This window comes from Bombina bombina, chromosome 5, assembly GCF_027579735.1.
Source record: "Bombina bombina isolate aBomBom1 chromosome 5, aBomBom1.pri, whole genome shotgun sequence".
Classification (NCBI taxonomy): domain Eukaryota; kingdom Metazoa; phylum Chordata; class Amphibia; order Anura; family Bombinatoridae; genus Bombina; species Bombina bombina.
In genome coordinates this window covers 929,098,600-929,123,938 of record NC_069503.1, presented here as the reverse complement: position 1 = coordinate 929,123,938, position 25,339 = coordinate 929,098,600, and the positions used below count along the sequence as shown (strand labels likewise).

Below are 25,339 nucleotides of genomic sequence, written 5' to 3'. Positions count from 1 at the left end.
GGTAACAATGTACACTGAGTACCTCTGAGAAAAAGCAAGCAGGGGTACTTAGATTTGCTAATTTACAATACAATAAATCAATGACTCTTATTATAATGTATGTTATAATACAACTAAAAGATGTATATGATAAATGTAGGTTCTTGATAGCGCTACCACTGTTTTAAACACATTTCACTATAACAAAAACATAAATGATGCTTACCTGATAATTTCATTTTCTTCCATTGGAAAGAGTCCACAGCCGCATTCATTACTTTTGGGAAATAAAAACCTGGCCACCAGGAGGAGGCAAAGACACCCAAGCCAAAGGCTTAAATACTCCTCCCACTTCCCTCATCCCCCAGTCATTCTGTCAAGGAACAAGGAACAGTAGAAGAAATATCAGGGTAAAAAGGTGCCAGAAGAACACAACTAAGACGCCCCACATAAAAAACAAGCAGGGTGCTGTGGACTCTTTCCCATGGAAGAAAATGAAATTATCAGGTAAGCATAAATTATGTTTTTCTTCCTAATGGCAAAGAGTCCACAGCCGCATTCATAACTTTTGGGAAAACCATACCCAAGCTAAAGAGAACACAATGCCAAAATGGGAGGGTACAATAGGCGGTCCATTCTGAGAGCAACAAGCCTGAAACCACTATCCAACAAAAACCCCGCTTCGTCCGAAGCCGAGAAAACATTAAAAAGGAAGGGCCCCAAGGACACTGACAAGCAGATAGTCCAGAAGCCTAGCAAAATCGGACTGAACTGAGCCAACAGTCCTCCAGGACCAGGAGACACCGTCGCCCAACAGTCGGTCCCCACTGCTCACCCCTCACTAAAGAGGGGAACACCAGCCTAAACTCCCCAAGGGAGAGGGCAAGGAAGAACCAAGGGGAAACCGAAAGTTCACCACGAAATCCATAAAAGGAAAACCACCAATAGTGAGCCCAGCTCACAAAGATCCAAATGGATCCTGACAGACAAGGGGAGGCAACACCCAGACCAAGCAGAAACCAGAGGTTTAGGACCGAGCATCTAAACAGAGAAACCCTTCTCTTAACATCGTGCAAAACAACTGCAGACGGAGTCCTCACATCATCAGAACAAAGAATACTAAATTATTCAGACAAAAAAAGAACGTGTAACAGACCCGGACGAAAAACCTGAGTCAAGAACACGCAGCCATCATCAGGATGGTACAGAAGAATACTTGCTGAGAAGTAAAAAGCGGCCAGCAAGAGAACAGATTGCAAAAGAAAACTCCCAGACAGAGGGCACACTCTAGGCAACCGAAGCCGCCAGACCTACACACAGGGCTCCAAAAGGGGAAGCACATAAATCAATTAGGCCCACTACACCCCCAAGAGAGAGAGGTTACACCCAGAACCCGAAGGTGTATGGTAACCCTGGACCTCCTGCTTGCAAGCCCAGGGAGCTAGCTACTATGCCAACCTAGATCCTGAAGATGACAACACATCTCAGAACCCACTCCCAGCCAGGCCAGTCCAAGCAATGGCAGGTCTGAAACAGGGGAACAGAAGAACCCCAACACCAGCTTAAAAATGAGTAAAAGAATGGCTACAGCCATCAAAACAGAGCACGGGTGTTCACCTGACTCCTTAGAAATACACAACAAGGCCGTAGACCCAAAGGAATCTAACAAAAGGCCCACCATAGTCTCCACACGGAGCCAGCAAGACTCGAGAGCGTAATAACCAAGAGAAAAACACCCCTCTCTGAAAGGTTAACTCTCAGTTCCAACCTCCTGAATCCAAGAGAATCCCTATAAAATTGACCACACCTCCATAAGAAGGAGAATAAGCCCCCCATCCTAAGAAAAGGGATGGGGCCAAAAAGGCAGAGCACCTGCCCACAAGACACAAAACCACAAGCTAAAGGAGAGATCAATCTCCAACGTAGATGAACTTGGAAGTAATGCCCCTAAGGAATTAGCTTGCTAACACACATCCAATGTGCAATAGTTGCAGAAGAGACACTGCAAACCCATTCGCCTGCAGAGCAGTGAATCTATAAGGTTACCACAGCAAGCTAACCAAGGGAAACTGACCATAAAGGTGCAAGTCCAGCCCAAAGAGCATCAGCACACAGACAACTTGGCCAACCGTGACCAGGTCAATTAGTCCAAGTAAAAGGACATAGCCAAAGTTCCCAGGAACTGGGGAACCCCAAACCAGCCCTAGAGCCAAAAAGTCTGGCAACAACTCCACAAAGAAAAACACTGAGATCAGAGGATCATAGAGAGAAAAGGACGCACAGCATCCCCAGCTCCGAGCAGATCCCAAGGAGAAAACACCCAGTGCCCATCATAAAAGACACCTAGACAGTACACAGTCAATGTGCAATAGCTGCAGCTGGTCCCATTCTGCAACCCATCCGCTGCAAGGCAGCTGAACTACCCAATAAACTACTAGCTGCTGAGAACTAAGTCCAGAAGGACAATTCCCAGGGCCTCAAAAGAAAAAAGGCCAAACCGCCCAACTCAGCGGCAAGAGGGCGCAAGCCCACCAACCCACCACTACATGGGAAGGAGCTCTAGGGTTTGACAACCCCAGACACAAGAGAGAGAGACGCAGTGGAACTCCACTAACATAGTCATCCAAATTGAAAGCTATAAGGACTGAGACAATCCTTCCTGCCTCACGGACCCACCGTTTCTCTAGAATGCTTAGTTGAGCACAGAGGATAACATGAGCACTCTGCACCTCTACCGGACCAGCCAAGCAAAGCGGCGCCACGTGTCCGAACAGCTACAAGACAGAACTGAACCCAAACAGGACCAGCCTGCAATGTGGGTTCTAACCATCAAGCTGCATAAATCCTCCCTCAGAGGGGAAGAAGGAAAACAGACAGGAAATCCTATCGGATGAAAATAAAATACAAGGAAACCCGTAGGTTAACACCCAAAAAGAAACAGGCCTACCACAGGACCAGCCAAACGGAGCCCTGATCTTCCAAAAAATCTGGAAAAGATCTCAATACATGGACAATCAGGAGATAACATCATCCCCACATGGCTAATGACGTGCGCCATCTGAAGAGCAGACTGAGTATTCCCGTATCCGATAAGAATAGGGTCGTTCAATAACTGAAAAAACATGTCTGAGAAACACGCGAAGGTGTGCATTCTGTAACGAAAGGCACCACACTTAGGGACAGTTGCACCCACAGGGAACTGTACAGTCCAAGGTGGAATACCCGGGACAACAGGAGCAGGGAAGGGAAGGCACTACCCTGTCCTCAAACTCTATTCAATTTAGGAAATAAAGGTTCATCAGGCAATATGACCTCTGGAACCCCTGAATTCGCCAAAAACTTCCTTTAGAAGAAGCGCAAATTCCTAAAACTAAAGTCTGGTTCCTCCGCAGCTGGAGGTTGAGAAGCAGCAGACTCCAACCCAGAAAGTTCATACTCTGAAGTCTCCTCAGATAATCCTATCAATCCCAAATGTATTTGATGTACTCTGGGAATGAGTGCAATATGTAACCTTTCGCTTGCGCTTAGCAGGGCGAGGTAAAGCATTAACGGCTAGATTTGGAGTTTTGTCGGTAAGGACCCACGTAGCTAACGCCGGCTTTTTTCTGGCCGCACCATAAAAATAACTCTGGTATTGAGAGTCCACATAAAGGCTGCGTTAGGCTCCAAAAAAGGAGCGTAGAGCATTTTTAACGCAGCTTCAACTCTCGATACCAGAGTTGCTTACGCAAGCGGCCAGCCTCAAAAACGTGCTCGTGCACGATTCCCCCATAGAAAACAATGGGGCTGTTTGAGCTGAAAAAAAACCTAACACCTGCAAAAAAGCCGCGTTCAGCTCCTAACGCAGCCCCATTGTTTGCTATGGGGAAACACTTCCTACGTCTGCACCTAACACTCTAACATGTACCCCGAGTCTAAACACCCCTAACCTTACACTTATTAACCCCTAATCTGCCGCCCCCGCTATCGCTGACCCCTGCATATTATTATTAACCCCTAATCTGCCGCTCCGTAATCCGCCACTACTTACATTATCCCTATGTACCCCTAATTTGCTGCCCTAACATCGCCGACCCCTAAATTATATTTATTAACCCCTAATCTGCCCCCACAACGTCGCTTCCACCTGCCTACACTTATTAACCCCTAATCTGCCGCCCCCGCTATCGCTGACCCCTGCATATTATTATTAACCCCTAATCTGCCGCTCCGTAAACCGCCGCTACTTACATTATCCCTATGTACCCCTAATCTGCTGCCCTAACATCGCCGACCCCTAAATTATATTTATTAACCCCTAATCTGCCCCCCACAACGTCGCTTCCACCTGCCTACACTTATTAACCCCTAATCTGCCGAGCGGACCTGAGCGCTACTATAATAAAGTTATTAACCCCTAATCCGCCTCACTAACCCTATAATAAATAGTATTAACCCCTAATCTGCCCTCCCTAACATCGCTGACATCTAACTTCAATTATTAACCCCTAATCTGCCGACCGGAGCTCACCGCTATTCTAATAAATGTATTAACCCCTAAAGCTAAGTCTAACCCTAACACTAACACCCCCCTAAATTAAATATCATTTTAATCTAACGAAATTAATTAACTCTTATTAAATAAATTATTCCTATTTAAAGCTAAATACTTACCTGTAAAATAAATCCTAATATAGCTACAATATAAATTATAATTACATTGTAGCTATTTTAGGATTAATATTTATTTTACAGGCAACTTTGTAATTATTTTAACCAGGTACAATAGCTATTAAATAGTTAAGAACTATTTAATAGTTACCTAGTTAAAATAATTACAAAATTACCTGTAAAATAAATCCTAACCTAAGTTACAATTAAACCTAACACTATACTATCATTAAATTAATTAAATAAAATACTCACAATTACCTACAATTAAACCTAACACTACACTATCAATAAATTAATTAAATACAATATCTACAAATAACTACAATGAAATAAACTACTAGCCGAATGACGGTTCCTTTAAATGACGTCATCCAAGATGGCTTCCCTCGAATTCCGATTGGCTGATAGGATTCTATCAGCCAATCGGAATTAAGGTAGGAATATTCTGATTGGCTGATGGAATCAGCCAATCAGAATCAAGTTCAATCAAGTTCAATCCGATTGGCTGATCCGTCATTTAAAGGAACCGTCATTCGGCTAGTAGGCGTCGGGAGAAGAGGATGTTCCGCGTCGGAGGTCTTCAGGATGCTGCCGCTCCGCTCCAGATGGATGTCGATAGAAGATGCCGCCTGGATGAAGACTTCAATCGGATGGAAGACCTCTTCTGCCCCGCTTGGATGAAGACTTCAATCGGATGGAAGACCTCTTCTGCCCCGCTTGGATGAAGACTTCTACTGGATCATGGACATCTTCAGCCCCCCGCTTGGGCTTGGATCAGGACATCGGAGGAGCTCTTCAGGACGGATCGGTGAACCTGGTATGGTGAAGATAAGGTAGGAAGATCTTCAGGGGCTTAGTGTTAGGTTTATTTAAGGGGGGTTTGGGTTAGATTAGGGGTATGTGGGTGGTGGGTTGTAATGTTGGGGGGGTATTGTATGTTTTTTTTACAGGCAAAAGAGCTGAACTTCTTGGGGCATGCCCCGCAAAGGGCCCTGTTCAGGGCTGGTAAGGTAAAAGAGCTTTTAACTTTAGTAATTTAGAATAGGGTAGGGCATTTTTTATTTTGGGGGGCTTTGTTGTTTTATTAGGGGGCTTAGAGTAGGTGTAATTAGTTTAAAATTGTTGTAATATTTTTCTTATGTTTGTAGATATTTTTTTATTTTTTGTAACTTAGTTCTTTTTTATTTTTTGTACTTTAGTTAGTTTATTTCATTGTAGTTATTTGTAGATATTGTATTTAATTAATTTATTGATAGTGTAGTGTTAGGTTTAATTGTAGGTAATTGTAGGTATTTTATTTAATTAATTTAATGATAGTATAGTGTTAGGTTTAATTGTAACTTAGGTTAGGATTTATTTTACAGGTAATTTTGTAATTATTTTAACTAGGTAACTATTAAATAGTTCTTAACTATTTAATAGCTATTGTACCTGGTTAAAATAATTACAAAGTTGCCTGTAAAATAAATATTAATCCTAAAATAGCTACAATGTAATTATAATTTATATTGTAGCTATATTAGGATTTATTTTACAGGTAAGTATTTAGCTTTAAATAGGAATAATTTATTTAATAAGAGTTAATTAATTTTGTTAGATTAAAATTATATTTAATTTAGGGGGGTGTTAGTGTTAGGGTTAGACTTAGCTTTAGGGGTTAATACATTTATTAGAATAGCGGGGAGCTCCGGTTGGCAGATTAGGGGTTAATAATTGAAGTTAGGTGTCGGCGATGTTAGGGAGGGCAGATTAGGGGTTAATACTATTTATTATAGGGTTAGTGAGGCGGATTAGGGGTTAATAACTTTATTATAGTAGTGGTGCGGTCCGCTCGGCAGATTAGGGGTTAATAAGTGTAGGCAGGTGGAGGCGACGTTGAGGGGGGCAGATTAGGGGTTAATAAATATAATATAGGGGTCGGCGGTGTTAGGGGCAGCAGATTAGGGGTACATAAGGATAACGTAGGTGGCGGCGCTTTCCGGTCGGCAGATTAGGGGTTAATAAGTGTAGGTAGCTGGCGGCGACGTTGTGGGGGGCAGATTAGGGGTTAATAAATATAATATAGGGGTCGGCGGTGTTAGGGGAAGCAGATTAGGGGTACATAAGGATAACGTAGTTGGCGGTCGGCAGATTAGGGGTTAAAAAAATTTAATCGAGTTGCGGCGATGTGGGGGACCTCGGTTTAGGGGTACATAGGTAGTTTATGGGTGTTAGTGTACTTTAGAGTACAGTAGTTAAGAGCTTTATAAACCGGCGTTAGCCCAGAAAGCTCTTAACTACTGACTTTTTTCCTGCGGCTGGAGTTTTGTCGTTAGAGTTCTAACGCTCACTTCAGACACGACTACCAGAGTTAGAAAGATCCCATTGAAAAGATAGGATACGCAATTGACGTAAGGGGATCTGCGGTATGGAAAAGTCGCGGCTGAAAAGTGAGCGTTAGACCCTTTTTTGAGTGACTCCAAATACCGGAGGTAGCCTAAAACCAGCGTTAGGAGCCTCTAACGCTGGTTTTCACGGCTAACGCCAAACTCCAAATCTAGGCCTAAGGCTGCAGACACCGCCGTCTGAACTGCACAGAAACATCTGAAGAAAAAAGGCCTCTTCCAGATGGAGGATCCGCAATGCTACGGGAAAACTGCATGTGTATATAGATAACAATGTAGGGTATGCACCTCGCTGGACGACAACTCCTCAGAGGTGGACGTCTCTGTGGTATCAAACATGTTTGATATTATCACATTATCAAGGCATATGGAACATAATTATCACATTTTTAAGGCATATGGAACATAATTGAGAGGGGGAACTAGGGCCTCCTCACTATATAAACAGGAATTACTCTTTAGGAATAGAGGGAGTGACCTCTATAGTAACATAATCCTCCATCGCTAGTGCAATAACTGGAGAACTAGAGAAAGAAAACATCTTATTTTATTCAAATAACGGCACCCTTATACCCCAATGGCTGGGGCACTCACCACCTTCTATGACCCAGACAGTACAGAGATTTATGACTCCTCTCTGATAGTCCAGTCAGGTAAGAGGGAATGACTCATATAGTGCACAATGCAGGACTGTCCCTGCTATGAGAGAAAGTGTGCCAAGCTTGTAAGCTGCATGGCTCTCAAAGTGAAAGTGAAACCTGTATATTCCATAACAGCCTATGAGCCAACATCTCACACATAAAATCAAATAAAGATATAACATTATTATTCCCCCCTGTTAAATAATCCCCCTAAGGAGATAATAACCCTTGATTCTATAAAGATAAAAGGCACCACACTGTGACCCTGTCTTCTGTGTTAACATTATATAATAAAAAGTTAAACGATCTTACCAGAATCTACGCAATGGAACAGGAACACGGCCCTTCAAGTTTGACAGGTTAGTAGCTTCGCTCCTGACATGGACTTGAGTGTAAAAAGCAGGCAGCGAAACTCGTCAATGCCAATTGTTATGTTAATATGAGTCGGGATGGTGTCGCAGAAGAGAGCTCTCCCTGCATCTCCAGACTCTAACTTTCACCCAGGCCCTCAGTGAGAAGCTTATAGGGCTTCTTAAAACTCCTGTCCCATTGCAAAGAGTAGTACCCTCCATAAGAGACAAAACAAATTCTGACACTTCTCTGCCAACCTCCTGGGACGAAAGGCAAAGAATGACTGGGGGATGAGGGAAGTTGAAGAAGTATTTAAGCTTTGGCTGGGGTGTCTTTGCCTCCTCCTGGTGGCCAGGTTCTTATTTCCCAAAAGCAATGAATGCGGCTGTGGACTCTTTCCCATAAGGAAGAAAATACATGCCCCAAGGATATACCATAGTAAAGAGCTTTGTAACAGAAAAGAACAATTTGCAAAACCAAATAAAGATGAATAAATTAATATTTACATTCACAGGAAAAGATACTAGATATCATTAAACCTTTACTATACAAGATTTAAGTCGATACCACTAAGCATTTTAAAATAGAACTAGCATTTTGTTGATATGCTCAGATGTAAATGGTTTGAAATATTTGTGTGCATTATTAGAGACAAGGCCTTTGGGAACTCTATCAAAACATTAGAAGATGATGCTGACAAATCAGAACTTTTTTTTAAGCGTTTTATTTTATAAAAATATATATATATATATATATATATATATATATATATATATATATATATATATATATATATATGTAACATCCTACCAAAAAATAAAATAATCACTTCCTGCAGATAGAAGGGCACATAACATTCAAGCAGGTTGTGTACTATATCATGATTTGTCTATATGCGGAGATAAACATAAATCTCTCATCTTAGGGCAAAGTATCTGAATACAAGGATCTTGTATTTAATTTGATATGAGGAATTGTACCTTCTCCATTGAGTCATCAACCGACATAAGTGTTTGTAACCGTTTCCTGTGCAGCACGTTGGTGAACTCCATGTGTATGGGAAGCATTGCTCCAGTATACTGCATGATCCAATGCTTGTCCATGTTTGGTGCATAGTTATAACTAGGAGTTCTGCAAGAAAAATCAAATACAGCTAGCTGACATATCACTAATCAAGGTTACAGACATAAATATTCAATATTTACATTAAATATAAAAGTTAAACCGTACATTAATCAATTAGGAAAAAAGCAAGTACATTTTGCAAATCCTTAGATAGAAATTATGTGAGCAAAAGTAGGGTCAGCTCTTTGATTGAAATCTGTGACCATGAGACCCAAGCAGTATTTGACCGGGGTGACATATGTTCTTCCTGCCTAATGTTCCTAGAGGTATATAGATGCACCTCACTGATGAGGCCCACAGAAGGGTAAAAAGATTGTCTGGGGTTGCCATATTCCTCTTGCAGAGGAGGAATGCCTGGTATTTTTTTGCATGGATTGTCTTTTTTTTATGTGGGATCAGACTGATATACTTCAGGAAAGTTCTCCTTTGTGAAAGGGACAATTGGGCTAAAACAAGAGTCTGCTCCCAGGTGGTAACCCCCCAAAAAACAAGCTAATGAGCTGTTGTATCTTCCCCGTTTAGCACTTTTCTCTGAATCTACATCTGTTATTCTAAAAGAAAGGTCTCTCATATGGAGTCCATCAAATAGCTATCAGCATGCTCTCATGTAAAATTTCAACCTCCTGAGTGTTACTCTTTTTACGACGGCTAACTAGGGTGGGATTAAAATGTAGCGAACAGAAAGTAACAGGGACATAATTTCATTTTCGGACCCAGGCAGAAAAATGTTTTGAATCAGCCCTGAGTAACAGTGTTATCATTATTACTTTCAAAAGAGAAACTTTTGAAGTGAATCATTTGAGAAATTAAAATGCATTGTTTTTCCTTTTAACTGTCCAGAAAGAAAAACTGTTTTTTTGGGAATAGTATTAATTGTATCTCTGCAGGAATATACTAACTAGATCAGAATTTTTAAGAATGTGTATTAAGGTTGAAAAAATCCTATTGGCTGATGCAATCAGCCAAAAGGATTGAGCTTGCATTCTATTGGCTGTTCCAATCAGCCAATAGAATACAAGTTCAATCCTATTGGCTGATTGCATCAGCCAATAGGATTTTTTCAACCTTAATTCCGATGGGCTGATTCTATCAGCCAATCGGAATCTAAGGGATACCATCTTGGATGAGTTCATTTAAAGGAACCTTCATTCGTCGGGAGTCGTCGGAAGAAGAGGATGCTCTACGCCGGATGTCTTGAAGATGGACCGGTTCCGCGCCGGATGGGTGAAGATAGAAGATGCCGTCTGGATGAAGACTTCTGCCCGTCTGGAGGACCACTTCTCCCGGCTTGGATGAAGACTTCTCCTGGCTTCGTTGATGATGGATGTCAGCTCTTCAAAACTGTAAGTGGATCTTCGGGGGTTAATGTTAGTTTTTTTTATGGGTTTATTGGGTGGGTTTTAGTTTTCGATTAGGGTTTGGGCAGCAATAGAGCTAAATGCCCTTTTAAGGGCAATGCCCATACAAATGCCCTTTGCAGGGCAATGGGGAGCTTAGGTTTTTTTAGTTAGGGTTTTATTTGGGGGGTTGGTTGTGTGGGTGGTGGGTTTTACTGTTGGGGGGTTGTTTGTATTTTTTTTACAGGTAAAAGAGCTGATTTCTTTGGGGCAATGCCCAGCAAAAGGCCCTTTTAAGGGCTATTGGTAGTTTAGTTTAGGCTAGGGTTTTTTTTTTATTTTGGGGGGCTTTTTTATTTTGATAGGGCTATTAGATTAGGTGTAATTAGTTTAACTATCTTTGTGTTTAATTTTGTTAATTGTATTTAATTTAGGTAATTTATTTAATTGTACTCTAAGGTTAGGTGTTAGTGTAACGAAGGTTAGGTTTTATTTTACAGGTAAATGTGTATTTATTTTAAGCTAGGTAGTTACTAAATAGTTAATAACTATTTAGTAACTATTCTACCTAGTTAAAATAAATACAAACTTGTCTGTAAAATGAAACTAAACCCTAAGCTAGATACAATGTAACTATTAGTTATATTGTAGCTAGCTTAGGGTTTATTTTATAGGTATTTCGTTTTAAATAGGAATTATTTAGTTAATGATAGGATTTTTTGTTAGATTTTTTTAATTATATTTAAGTTAGGGGGTGTTAGGGTTAGATTTAGGTATAGGGGTTAATAAATTTAATATAGTGGCAGTGACGCTGGGGCAGCAAATTAGGGGTTAATAAATGTAGGTAGGTGTCGGCGATGTCGGGGACGGCAGATGTGGGGCTAATAATATTTAACTAGTGTTTGCAAGGCGGAAGTGCGGCGGTTTAGGGGTTAATATGTTTATTATAGTGGCGGCGATGTCGGGAGCGGCAGATTAGGGGTTAATAATTTTATTTTAGTGTTTGCAATGCGGGAGGGCCTCGGTTTAGGGGTTAATAGATAGTTTATGGGTGTTTGTGTACTTTTTAGCACTTTAGTTATGAGTTTTATGCTACAGCTTTGTAGCGTAAAACTCATAACTACTGACTTTAGAAAGCGTTACGAATCTTGCGGGATAGGCTGTACCGCTCACTTTTTGGCCTAAAAAAAAAAAAAAGCTTGTAATATCGGCACAATGGAAGTCCCATTGAAAAAAAGACTTTACACAAATTGCGTAAGTTAATTTGCGGTACGGCCAAAAAAGTGTGGGGGACAGCTGTACCTGCAAGACTCGTAATAGCAGCGGTAGTAAAAAAGCAGCGTTATGAGCCTTAATGCTGCTTTTTTGCTCATAACGCAAAACTCGTAATCTAGCCGATTGTTATTTAAGTGTTATCATGAGTATGCCCAGTTGCTACTCATGCCCTTTATTATCTTAAAAGGGATACTGTATTCAAATTTTATGTCATCCATATGAAAGAGCAGCATTTAAACATATTTACATTTTTTTTAACTAAAATTAAAATCAAACTGACATACCAGCCTTTCCTGCTCACTTACAGGTAATTCCTACTAATGCTTATGAGCATTAGCAGGAAGTATCTATTAAGCAATGAAAATGCCTTTTAGCCAATGGGCATTAGTAATATATGTCAAACAACCAATTAGGATTAGCAGGAAGTGTCAGCCAATAGGGATTAGTAGGAAGCACACAGCATAACTGTATTTGTTTTAATTTCAATTAAAAAAAGGTTTTCCACATTTTTTGCCATTAAAAAAACACCATGCTTAGCATATGTTATATAATATGTAAGAAAGACATTATTGTAGTAAGTTTAAAGGGGAAATAAAAACAAAAATGCTTCATGCATAAGAAACAACAGCTATTAAAGATGTACGAAAAACAATGTTTATCATACAAAATGCAACAGTATAAACTTGTAAGGAAACTAGAATATACATGTTTGTGCACAACTCATTCCTAAAGACAGATTCCTGTTTGTTATAGACAACTTCCACAACTGGTAGACAGGAACACACCTCCAGCAAAATGGATCAATGTTTTGGATGTAGCAAAGAAATAAATTAGATATATATAATGTCAGCATATAAATACCATTGCTCATACCTATATGAACTTAATGGTTAAAAAATTACATTTTGATACAAGATTGAATATAAATGAATTTCTATTCCATCCATTATACTTATAAAAACAAGGTTTCACACTGCTCTGGGTATTTAGAACCAGTCACAATCCTTAATCCATTAATGCATTTTAAACTCGAGGAGCATAAGTCATTACATGCAATACTCACATATGCTGAGAAGCATTTGGGAAGAGCTCAGAAAATTGAGGAGCGGAATCTTCTGGCCCATGAGGAGCTGCATGACTGATCACCATCATTATTGGTCGATGAGGGTACATTTTCTTAGATAGCTTAAAATAACTAATACTGTCATTGGTAATAAGGTCTGTGAAGTAGTCCTGTAAAATAAATACAAATAGAATGATTGAAACTCAAGTCAGTTAAAGGGTCATAAAACCCAACATTTTACTTTCATGATTCAGATAGAGCATGCAAATTTTGACAACTATCAAATTTACTTCTATTATCTAATTTGCCTTGCTTTCTTTGTATCTTTTGTGGAAAGGAATAGAAAGGGGTAGACTCAGGAGCAGCACTAAATTACTAGGGGCTATCTGCTGATTGGTGGCTGCACATAAGTGTCTCTTCTCATTGGTTCAGCTGATGTGTTCAGCTAGCTTTAAGAAAGGCAGTGTTGCTCCCTCAACAAAGGATACCAAGAGACCAATGCAAATTTTATAATAGAAGAAAACTTAAAATTATATGTTCTATCTGAATCATGAAACAAAAAAAATGGGTTTCATATTCCTTTAACTCTACACATTATATTTATGCATCATTATTTATTTAATGAGTTCTATCTGAAATCCATGAAGTTATTTTAAAATCATGTTTGCATGCATGCATGCTATACATACATATACATACACAAACACGCATACATACACACACATACACTCTGTGTGTATAATATATATATATATATATATATATATATATATATATATATATATATATATATATATATACATACACATATACATACACATACACACACAATTTTCATATTGCAAATTGTGCTATTTAAAAAATCCTGCATTGTTAAACATTGCAGTTAGGGCTGTGCGATTAATTGCATGATGCGATTAATCACAATTTTTTTTTTTATCTTGCTGCCACAATAAAAATTTACAAAACCTTAACTAATTCTTGTAATTTAAAACCTGACTACAATGCTATTTGAAATATTTATTATAGATGTATTAAAATTAAAACATTGGAATGTGAAATATTTACAGCAAAACACAAATATTACTAAATAATTATTATTTAAACATATATATTATAGCCCTTTGCAGTCAAATACATGGCCATATACATATGAACCCTTATAATAAGTTTATTAATATTTATATGAATATTTTTATCAAAAAGTGTTTATTTGAGTGTACTGTATATTTTAAAGTATTTATGTTTTTTGTTGTTTTTAGCCCTAACCTTTTACGCAAGGTTTTCAGTCGCGCTAAACTGGCGAGCATTAGATTTGATTGAGCTTGAGCTAAAGCGTGTACTTCCAACTTGTAATACATGAGCAAATCAATGCGCAATCGACATTCTGATATCTCTTGTGCACAAATGTTAGAGCTCCATTTGTAATCTAGCCCATAGTCAGCACTCACTGGACACTTCAATAAAGAAAATACAATTTTAAATGACTTTCCAATGTACTTCTATTATCAAATTTGCTTCATTCTCTTGGTACTGAGACCTAGTGAGACAATGACAAGAGACTGTACTGTAGGCGCAGCCACCAATCAACAGCTAGCTCCCAGTAGTGCATTGCTGCTCCTGAGCTGACTTAGACATGCTTTTCAACAAATAGAACAAAGCAAATTAGATAACAGAAGTAAATAGGAAAGCTGTTTAAAATTGCACAAGGTATCAGAATAATGAAAGGAAAGGTTTTGGTTTTAAGTTAATCAGTTTTCCAGTATATGCATTATTTCTAAATTACATTATAAGAGAAAGGTAGAAGAGCTGTATTCAGAAAGATATTTCCATAACAGCACTAAATTACGAGAGCCCATTAAAAATGTAAATTAAAAAAGCATGGATAGGGCAGGAATAAAATATGTCACTAAAAGGAAAGGATGTATGCCACCCTGATTCATTCCTGATACATATCCGGACACCACCTTTGTAATGTGCCAAGTCAAACGTTTGATATCCTGTATAGCTTAGAAAGGCTTAAACGATGCCAGTATAGTGATTGGTATAGCTTTTATTAAAATAAGAACTCATTGCTTATTAAAAACTGAAAAGGTCATCAAGCCAAACAAGGAAAATGGATGCATATGGAACTCTGTATATGTTTCAGAATCGTCATACATGCACATATAGCAGAATTGAGCATAAACAGCAGGATTTGTTACACAACAGGACTAATTAAAATTGCTCTGGCATGATATGAAGATGCTAAAAGTATTAATAAAAGATCCTTAATTCATTTTGTTTTGTAATAAAATAATTCTGCCATGATAATTTAAAGGGACATGAAACCCAAATATTTTCTTTCACGATTTAGAAAGCGCATGTAGTTTTAAACAACTTTTCAATTGACATCTATTATCTAATTTGCTTAATTCTCTTGATATCCTTTGTTGAAAAGCATATCTAAATAGGCTCAGTAGCTGCCAATTGGTCGCTGCACATAGATGCCTCGTGTTATTGGCTCACCCATGTGCATTGCTATTTCTTCAACAAAGGATATCTGGAGAATTAAGCAAATTAAATAATAGAAGTAAATTGGAATGTTGTTTAAAATTGTATTCCCTTTCTGATTCATGAAAGTAAATTTGGGGTTTCATGTCCCCTCCGGATGCCAGAGAGGTCTGTGACACACAGCTAATGTCTAAGAGGTTAAACAATGCAGAAGACAGAAAACTTCATTTCAGTCCTATTACTTATCATATTATATAAGATAATATGTATTAGTATTTCATTTATTCAAAATGTAATTAGTTTGAATAAATGAACTTTTAAACATTCCTGTCTATGGAGCTTACAATATGAAACAAATACTAGAAGGCAGAGCAAATACCTTGATTGCTCGGTTTAAATAGTGATTGCTATTAAAAAGTATGCTTCAAAATATCTTGTTTTCAGAATGGCTATCAGAAAATGTGTGGCTTGGGGAAAACAGAGGAAATAGAACTAAATTGAACAGAAAAAAAATGTTTTTAAATTAAACCACCAGCCAGTATGGCTAGCCTGCGGTCTTATCCAACCTTCGAAGAGAAAGTGCTGAGGTTACAATATATACAATCGCAAGCACTTCAAGGCATGAATGATCATGTGCTGTGTACTCAGGGCTCATAACAGCTGCACAAGCAGTCCCTAAGGGACAGAATATGGGTTGTACAGCAATTCTGAGCCAACTGAACCAGGTGTAACCTTCCTCTTTACATCATAACATGCAATTGCCACTGTATCAGTTCAGCCTAAAATAAAAGGCTCTGAAAACCAACTTGACAGGTTAAGCAATTGCAAAAATAGAACTATTTGTTGCACAGATGATCTCACCATAATCCTTGGTCTAGAAATCCATTTTTTTGGTAAAAACTAAATTCATTAAGGTTTGAGAAATTCAGCAAATACTAAGCTAATTATATTGAAATATCTAATCCGAAATGCAACTCAGAAGAAATTTTAAATACACATGGTAATAAAAATAACACAGCCATCAACACATTAATTTGTTCTGCAGATGCGTGAGCCATTTACAGGGAGATATACTGAAGAATTGGTATAAATAAGAAATGTATTATTATTAATAATAATAATAATAAAAAGAAAGTGCCTTTCATAGAATTGGTTCTAAATGTATGCCTGGTCAGATCATGCTGCATACTGATTTGTTTTGCTTAGTATATATAATGTTTATAATCTCATATTAATTACAGGAGGTATGAGCTATACCTGCTTTTCATGTGCTTAAGGAATCACATGCTGCCTGGTTAATCCTGACTTTGGAAGCAAACTGCAAGAAACTAAGCTTTAATTACAAAATAAGTAACTCTTCAATATAGTTTATTGTAATTAAGGCATTTTCTCAGTTTCTTTCTCTCTCTTTTTTTTTTTGCATTCCTATCATTAAAGGGACAGTCAACTCCAAACTTTTTATTGTTTTCATTGTTTAAAAAGATAGATAACACCTTTACTACCCATTCCAAAGCTTTGCACAACCAACATTGTTATTTTAATTTAGCATGTTTAAACCTCTAAATTTCTGCCTGTTTCTAAGCCTGAAGCACCTGATGTCTTAAGCATAGCAAAGCCCCTTGTCAGGATATTTGTGAGTGTTATTAAATAATATATCTATAGATATTTATTATTTATACATGATAAGAACAAGAATTCATTTTATTTGTGAAACTGTTTGTGAGGCAGTCCCCTCTTGTTCTGAAACACAGATGTGTAGAACAAAAGAAATAGACACTTATAAAACTCAAGATGTCACTTTAACAGAAGATCCCTCTTCTATGTAATACAAATTATCAGGTAATGACCTCATGTGGAGATTTACAGACATAATGTCTGAGATGGGCCTTTGAGGCTTAAGTGTATGCAGAGAAAAACCAATCTTACAGGGGGAAGTGACCATTCCCACTTCGATACAAATTGGTACCTGCTGAGTCAAATACACGAAGCTCAGACGTACGTCTAAATGGAAAATAGCATGAGAAAGCAGAAACACATGTTGCATTGTAACTTTGATATTTATTTTTAAAGTACAACTTATGTTTAAATTTCAGTAAGATATACCTCAGTATTGTATAAAAATGTATATATCCATGGATCTGAGAAATGCATTTCAGGTTTTTAATAAATTTAATGAATAACTGCATTGGTATATATAAATGTTTAAGTTAATTTAAAATAAATAAATTTTTCTTTGTTTTCCAGAAAGAAAAGTCGTACAGGACTTGGGAGAGTGTCAGTACAGGGGGTAGTTGGCTGATCCAATTGGCCCAAGAGGCAGAGATGGGATAAGTTGAGGTGGAGCTGGTGGAGTCCTGGGTCTATAACAAGCTCCTTATAGCTATAGAAGTTGTCATCAGTGTCAACATGGGCCCCATTTATCAAGCAGTTGAGGTTGCTTTGGAGCCCTTGTGGTGCAGCCTTGATCATGTGAGCCCATTTACCTTAGGTAAAGAAGCTACAGTGATAAGAGAAGGCTGCCACCTGGCCCCTACCCATTCTGTGCAAGATGCATACACAAATATTTATGTATGTTTAACCAAAGATTCCCATATAGAAATATTTTTTTAGAAGATACAAGTTTTGACCATAGTGATAAAAATTGGTGAAACTTAAAATTTGTATGTAAAGTCAGATTCCTACAAAATGAAGACATCTTGGATAAGCATAGTTGTCTGCTCACACAGCATCTGTTTTTGCTCATTTTGCTGCCAGATGACATAATACACAATTGTTTAATCATTGTATATGTAGCAACTTAAAATGTAAACATGTTTCTGTCTTACCGGTCCTTCAATCTCGCCAGTATCATTTTTCAAAATTTAGGATTTAACCATTAACCAGCCAACAGCAGATTTTAAGCAGCTTAGTAACATCTGACTATGTTTGTATAAAAGTTTCAAGATTGCTACAATAGAAAACGTGAGCAGGAAATTTATAAAAAATAAAAATGTAAAAAAACAAAAAAAACAAACACAACATCTACAGCCAAAATTCCAAACAGGTGTATATCAACAAAATTAACAGTACATATTTTCGATCAATACATCTTTCAGGACCTAAGGGATAAATGCCACTAAACTTGTAATATTATGGAGTATGACCCATGTAATGGGACTGCATCTAACTGGAACATCTGTGTCACTAGCTAGCATGTAATAATCGTGCTGGAAAGGATCATGGTTTGCAAAAGTCTAGGGATCTGTGAAGTCTCAGAGCTGTGGGCAGGCCAATTGGCATGAATTTTGTACTTTGTTAGAAGTGTGATCTAGGTTTCAAAAGCTTCCCAGACCTTGTTATTTCTCACACAGCTAGTCCAATCTTACTACCCTGAGACTTTAAAGTACAGATATTTTTTTCCATAGAATAATGAAAACACTGTGTTATTCTTTGTTTATAGTTTTATATCTGGAAATATATGGTAATATGACTTATTGTAACACTGCAAAGCTGAAAACAAAACTAAATTTTGCCTAGCCTGCTCTCTTGAAAATCAGTATCACAATATGAGTAGAGACTTTCACGTTTGAAAAGCACTTCAATGTGCCGACAAAGCCTGAAATACATAAAATATATAAGAGAAAGAGAGAATATGAAAAAGAGTGAGAGAGCACGCGAGCAAGAGAGATGCAAATATCGACTTGTTTAAGACTAGAAAGAAATTGCAGCAGACAGTTATGAAATTAGGCTTTTGCAGTTAGTGTAGTATGAAAGGGATACTAAATCCAACAATTTTCTTTAATGATTCAGATAAAGCATGCAATTTTAAGCAACTTTCTAATTTACTCCTATTGTTAATTTTGCCTTGTTCTCTTGCTATGTTTATTTAAAAAGCAGGAATATAAAGCTTAGGAGCCGGCCCATTTTTGGTTCAGAACCTAAGTTACACTTTCTTATTGGTTTGGCTGAATGTAATAACCAATAAGCAAGTGCTATGTAGCGTGCTGAACTAAAAATATGCCGGCTCCTAAGCTTTACATTCCTGCTTTTTTTTAAATAAAGATAGCAAGCGAACGAAGAAAAATTGACAATAGGAGTAAATAAGAAAGTTGCTTAAAATTGCATGCACTATCTGAATCATGAAAGAAAAAAAATTTGGTTTAGTGTCCCTTTAAAGGGACACTCAATCAAAATTAAACTTTCATTATTCAGATAGAGCATGCCATTTTAAACAACTTCCCAATTTACTTCCATTAACAAAATGTGCACACAGTCTTTTTATATTTAAACTTTTTGAGTCACCAGCTCCTACTGAGCATGTGCAAGAATAAGTGTGTATGCATTTGTGAATGGCTGATGACTGTCACATGGTACATGTATGCATTTGTGATTGGCTGATGGCTGTCACATGGTACAGGGGGAGTGGAAAAAGACATAACTTTTAAAATTGTCAGAAAAAAAAATCTACTACTCATTTGAAGTTCAGACTAAGTGCTATTTCATTGTCTTGATATCTTGCATTTGTTGATTATGCAAATCTACTTTGTTGACTGGTCCTTTAAGTTTTTCTTTCTGGTCATGTAACTTTATTTTTGCTGACTGTTAAAGCATGGTGCTATTTTCTCTATACATGCTACTCTGGTGTGAAGTATGAATGAGTGCATACATAAAATGCCAATGGCATAGAAGACTCTTTCACACTCCGGTACACCCCAATTCATAACATTTGCACAACTCTGCCACTGTTAAAGGTCTACAGCGAACTATTTTAAATTCAGATAATGCTGTAAGTAGTAAAGATAGGAAGAATATTTGGGTCCACAAGTTCCCCAAAATTTTGAGGCACAACATTTTATTGTTCTATTTCACAAACATCAACTGAAAAGGAGAAATATAATTTATGTTTGTATTTTTTTTCTGGGACAGACAGATGATTATGTGCAATTTATGCACAAAAACCTAAAACTACATGTTTATTGAGCTTGTAAAACATACGTTACCTTTTCATATTCAAATCCATGCTTTTCTTTGTAACCATTCCTACACATAGTATAATTATAAAATCGTGAGTTCTTGATAAGTCCCAGCCACTCCCTCCATCCAGGTGGGATATAGCTTCCATTGTATTCATTGAGGTATTTTCCAAAAAAGGCTGTAATGACAAGACACTATCATAAGATACAGAAATAATTCATTAGAATGCTTTCATAATAATCCAGATAAAAATCTATAGGAAAAAAATAAAAAAGGATAAAACCCAATTAAAAGGGACAAGTTAAAATTAGAGTTTCATGATTCACATAGAGCATTCAATTTTAAGAGACTTTTCTATTTACTCTATTATCAAAATTTCTTTATTCTCTTGATATCCTTCATGGAAAATCATGCCTAGATAGGCTCAGGGGTAGCAATGTACCACTGGGAGCTAGCTGAGAACTGATGGCTACACACATATGTCTCTTGTCATTGGTCCTATTAGTCATTGCTTCTCTGAAGGCAAGAGCCAAAAAGTACCTTCTTTATAAGGAACTGCTGTGGGGGGAGTTGGGAAAAGGGAGCTTGAAAAGGAAAAACAAGGGGTTAATGCACCATAAAAGTAACAGTTCTTCCACAGGTAAATTTTCATTTAATGTAATTTTAGATACTGTGTTTAGCTCAACTTATTTTATGTCCCTTTAACTAAACCCCCTTCTAAGATTTAAACACGTAGTTTTGTGCAAGCAACCATAAAATAATAAAGCACTCTGAAAAATTACAGTAGGGGTCAACCGACCCAGCCACCAGGGAGCAAATGGCACACTACATTTCAGCCGTGGCACTCTGGTATTGAATCCACAAAAGGTGTCAAGCACTGCATTGCAGCATTTTCTTTTTGCATTTTTTTTTCTCCATTTACATATAGGGTCACATGCACCTACAGGCCATTGCCATATGAATGGTGAACCCCTGTCTACACAGTGGCTTTTAGGGTGTTCTGCTCTCTAAAATGGACTCAAGCACCTGCATCTATGTACCAAAATGGCATGCGATACCCATCCTTCAAATGAAAGGTCAAGTGTAGATGTTGTTCTTTGTGTAACTACCTTATATTCATTATAAGAACAAAATCATGATAGTATAGTACTATCTTTCTTACCACCACAAAATATAGAGGGAAAAGAGAATCTTATTTGAAAGAAGCAAACTTCCTCTTTAAAATGAGTGCTTGTGTGTTCTTCCTCCTGACGTAACAATATAAAATGCCTCAACAGCATTGGTCCTAATTTGGAAATTTTGCAACAATAATGAAGTGCAGTAGAGGCAGAGTTTACACTAAACCTGGTTCACATTCGTAACTCTGCTGTAACAGAATGTATATACTGCCCTGCCTATTTAAGGATCACAAAGAAACATCAAAGCGGACTATCCATGGCAGCTTAATCTGTAAAATAGTCCTTTGTATCTTTAGAAATAAAAACTAAGGAAATTAAGTATTTTTACAATACCAAATAATTCACATAATTACTGAAATGCAAGAGAATTACATCTAAAGTAAATGTTTTAAAAGCTTTTACAGATGTCTATTATTGATTTGCAAAACTACTTGAAAATTCTTGTATGCGTATTTTATCTCTTAATTGTGGCCTATTCGGGCTGGTTGTAAACAAGTTAGCCCACTGCGTTCAGTAACTCTTGTCTAACATACACAGCTATTTGAGGCAATTTGCAGCATTCCAAAGGAAATCATGGTTACAGAATTAGCTTGTTTGCCTCTCTAGGAGCATGAGAGCATTTTGGTTTTTTTTTAACATAAAAGCACAGTATTTTACAGCAAAATAAAATGATGAATGTATATTGAACGTTTTTTTACTATGCATATTTAAACATTCAAGCTATTAATTTCCCATTAAGTGTCAAAAAAAAGTAAATTCTGTTACCTTGGTTTTCTTCAAAATGCTGTAAGTCATTGGCTGGTTTATGTGATTTGCAGCATTTTAAAGAAAACCTAGGTTACAGAATTTACTTTTTGACCCCTCTATCCCACGCTCCCTTAGCACAATTTTATATACAAAAAGCAGGAGGTGTTTACTGTCCCTTTAAATATAATGGGTTGTTGTAACTGGTTGTAAATATATGAATATAGCTGATTTATTCTACTGACAACAGCAAAGAATTCAAGGGACAATAAACTGGGAATTTCCTGTACTATTCATCAGCCAAAATACTTAGCAATTTATTAAATATCCATGGGGTATTGTTCTCATTAACCATGTGTGTCTAAATGCAAATTTTGCTGATTAATGTTATCTCTTTAAGAAAGGGAGCTCTGTTAGCGAGGTTAGAATAGAAGTGAAAGAACTGGTCATTTAATAAACACAGTTCAACAGTTTGGCAATTGCATTACTGAGATGTCTAATTGTTATCATCAGTTTATATTCTCATAGAGAGGTAGAAAGTTTATTTTAAAAAAAGAGAAGGGAATATTAAAAGTCAGTAAGAGCGTTTGTGTTGTAACAAAAACTTTTTCACTGTTTTATACATTAATCACTTATGTATTATCTGCTTCTTTGCGGCTTACTTTCTCCTTGATCCCCTTAAAGGGACACTGAACCCAAATTTTTTCTTTCATAATTCAGATAGAAAGTTGCCTAAAATTGCATACTCTAATGAACTCCTATTATCAAATTTTCATCATTCTCTTTGAAATGCAAGAATGTAAGTTTAGATGCCGGCCCATTTTTTGTGAACAACCTGGGTTGATCTTGCTGATTGGTGGATAAATTCATCCACCAATAAAAATCTGCTTTCCAGAGTTCTGAAACAAAAAAAAAAGCTTAGATGCCTTCTTTTTAAATAAAGATAGCAAGAGAATGAAGAAAAATTGATAATAGGAGTAAATTACAAAGTAGCTTAAAATTGCATGCTCCCTCTCTCTCTCTATACTCCAAAAATGTTATTGTTTAAAGAGATAGATAATCCCTTTATTACCCATTCCCTATTTTTGCACAGCCACATTGTTATGTTAATATAGTCTTACCTTGTATCTAAGCCTCTGCAGGCAGCCCCCTTATCTCAGGGCTATTATTTATGGACTTGCATTTTAGCCAATTAGTACTGTGTCCTGCACAACTCCACATATATGAGTACAATGTTCTCTATATGGCACACATGAATTAGCAGTCTCTTGTGAAAAAGCTAATAACAATGCATGTGATAAGAGGCTGTCTGTAGTGGATTTGAAAAAGGCAGAAATGTAGGAGGCTTTAATGTTATAAAGTATATTTATATAATGGGAATGGATAATAAAGGGGCTATCTTAAAGGGACACTGAACCCAACTTTTTTTCTTTTGTGATTCAGATAGAGCATGCAATTTTAAGCAACTTTCTAATTTACTCCTATTGTCAAATTTTCTTCATTCTCTTGGAATCTTTATTTGAAATGCAAGAATGTAAGTTTAAATGCCGGCCCATTTTTAGTGAACACACTGTGTTGTTCTTGCTGATTGGTGGATAAATTCACCCACCAATAAACAAGTGCTTTCCATGGTCCTGAACCAAAAAAAATAGCTCAGATGCCTTCTTTTTCAAATAAAGAAAGCAAGAGAACAAAGAAGAATTCATAATGGGAGTAAATTAGAAAGTTGCTTAAATTTGCATGCTCTATCTGAATCATGAAAGAAAACATTTGGGTTCAATGTCCCTTTAAACAATAACAGTTTTGGTGTAGAGACTGTCCCTTTAATCTTTTTTATGTCCTAGCTAGATTTATAGCCAGGGCCTAGTAAAATAGCTTTCTAACCATAGAGGTGCAGTACACATTTACTGACTATCCCGAGTCTCTACATATAAATACCCCTGGAAAACAGCAAGTCTATTAAAACTGTCTAAAACCAAACTGTGCTTTTTAAAAAAAAACTTTCTAGCGGTACATTTAATTTTTCTTGTCCCTTTAAAAACACCCATATGTTTGTTAGTATTTTATAAGTGTATTACACAATAATAGTAAGTTATCACACCTGTTCTGTAGCCTGTATTGTTGAGATATACTGCAAAGGTCCGTGGTTCATGTATGGCTTGCCATGATGGAGAGGAACAGTTCTCGTTGTTTGTGTATATGTTGTGATTGTGAACATATTTTCCTGTAAGCATAGATGAACGAGATGGACAGCACATAGGGGTGGTAACAAACGCATTGGTGAATGTTGCGCCTCCCTCTTCCATAATTTTTCTCGTCTTGTTCATCACCTGCAACGAACCTGAAATAAATAATACTCTTTGCTAATGTATAAGATACCATTCAGAACCATTCACCTGCACAGTAACCAAACAAAAATAAAAACTCTCAAAGAATTTCAGTGTGAACACAAATATATTTCCCCTATTTGATATATATATATATTTATTTATATACACACACACATATTTATACATACATAGATATACACACACACACATATATATATATATATATATATATATATATATATATACATACACAGGTGGCCCTCGTTTTACAAAGGTTCAATTTACACCGTTTCAGAATAACAACCTTTTTTTCCAGTCATGTGACTGCTATTGAAAAGCATTGAGAAGCAGTGCATTTATTAAAATAGCCAGTAGGTGGAGCTGTCCGCTTGTGTTGCAGCAAAGCCAAGCAAGTTGAAATTAATCAGTTTAACCAGACCTGAGCTATCGAGCAGATTTCAAAGGAACAAGATCTTCTCGTCTATAAATCAATCCAGATTGGAATGCATAGAAAGAACTGTTTGCAGAAAAATGCAAGTCTGTGTTGTGTGATTATTTTATTAGGTTTATAATGCTGTTTAGCATTTAAAGTCTTCATTTCAAAGCTTTAAAAATAAGTATTAGGTGTTACTTATGACAATTTTGAGAGGGGCCTGGAACCTATCTCCCTCACTTCCCATTGACTTACATTATAAACTGGGTTTCAATTTACAACGGTTTCGATTTATAACCATTCTTTCTGGAACCTAACCACGGCGTAAACTGAGGGCTACCTGTATATATATATATATATATATATATATATATATATATATATATATATATATATATAT

At 37.1% G+C, this 25,339-nt stretch overlaps 1 protein-coding gene across 3 annotated transcripts in view; it reads right to left on the bottom strand.

The window, feature by feature from the left end:
* The window catches only part of SULF1 (sulfatase 1), a 228,259-nt gene that overhangs the window by 75,093 nt on the left and 127,827 nt on the right, over nucleotides 1-25,339 (bottom strand). For 2 of the 3 annotated variants that reach the window (XM_053715105.1, XM_053715103.1), the window contains exons 5-8: nucleotides 24,278-24,517; nucleotides 20,281-20,432; nucleotides 12,809-12,978; nucleotides 8,989-9,139 (exon numbers count right to left, since the gene is read on the bottom strand). In XM_053715105.1, coding sequence (XP_053571080.1) covers nucleotides 8,989-9,139; nucleotides 12,809-12,978; nucleotides 20,281-20,432; nucleotides 24,278-24,517 — 713 coding nt within the window. The remainder of the gene's footprint in view (nucleotides 1-8,988; nucleotides 9,140-12,808; nucleotides 12,979-20,280; nucleotides 20,433-24,277; nucleotides 24,518-25,339) is intronic. The other variant, XM_053715104.1, reaches the window with a different exon arrangement.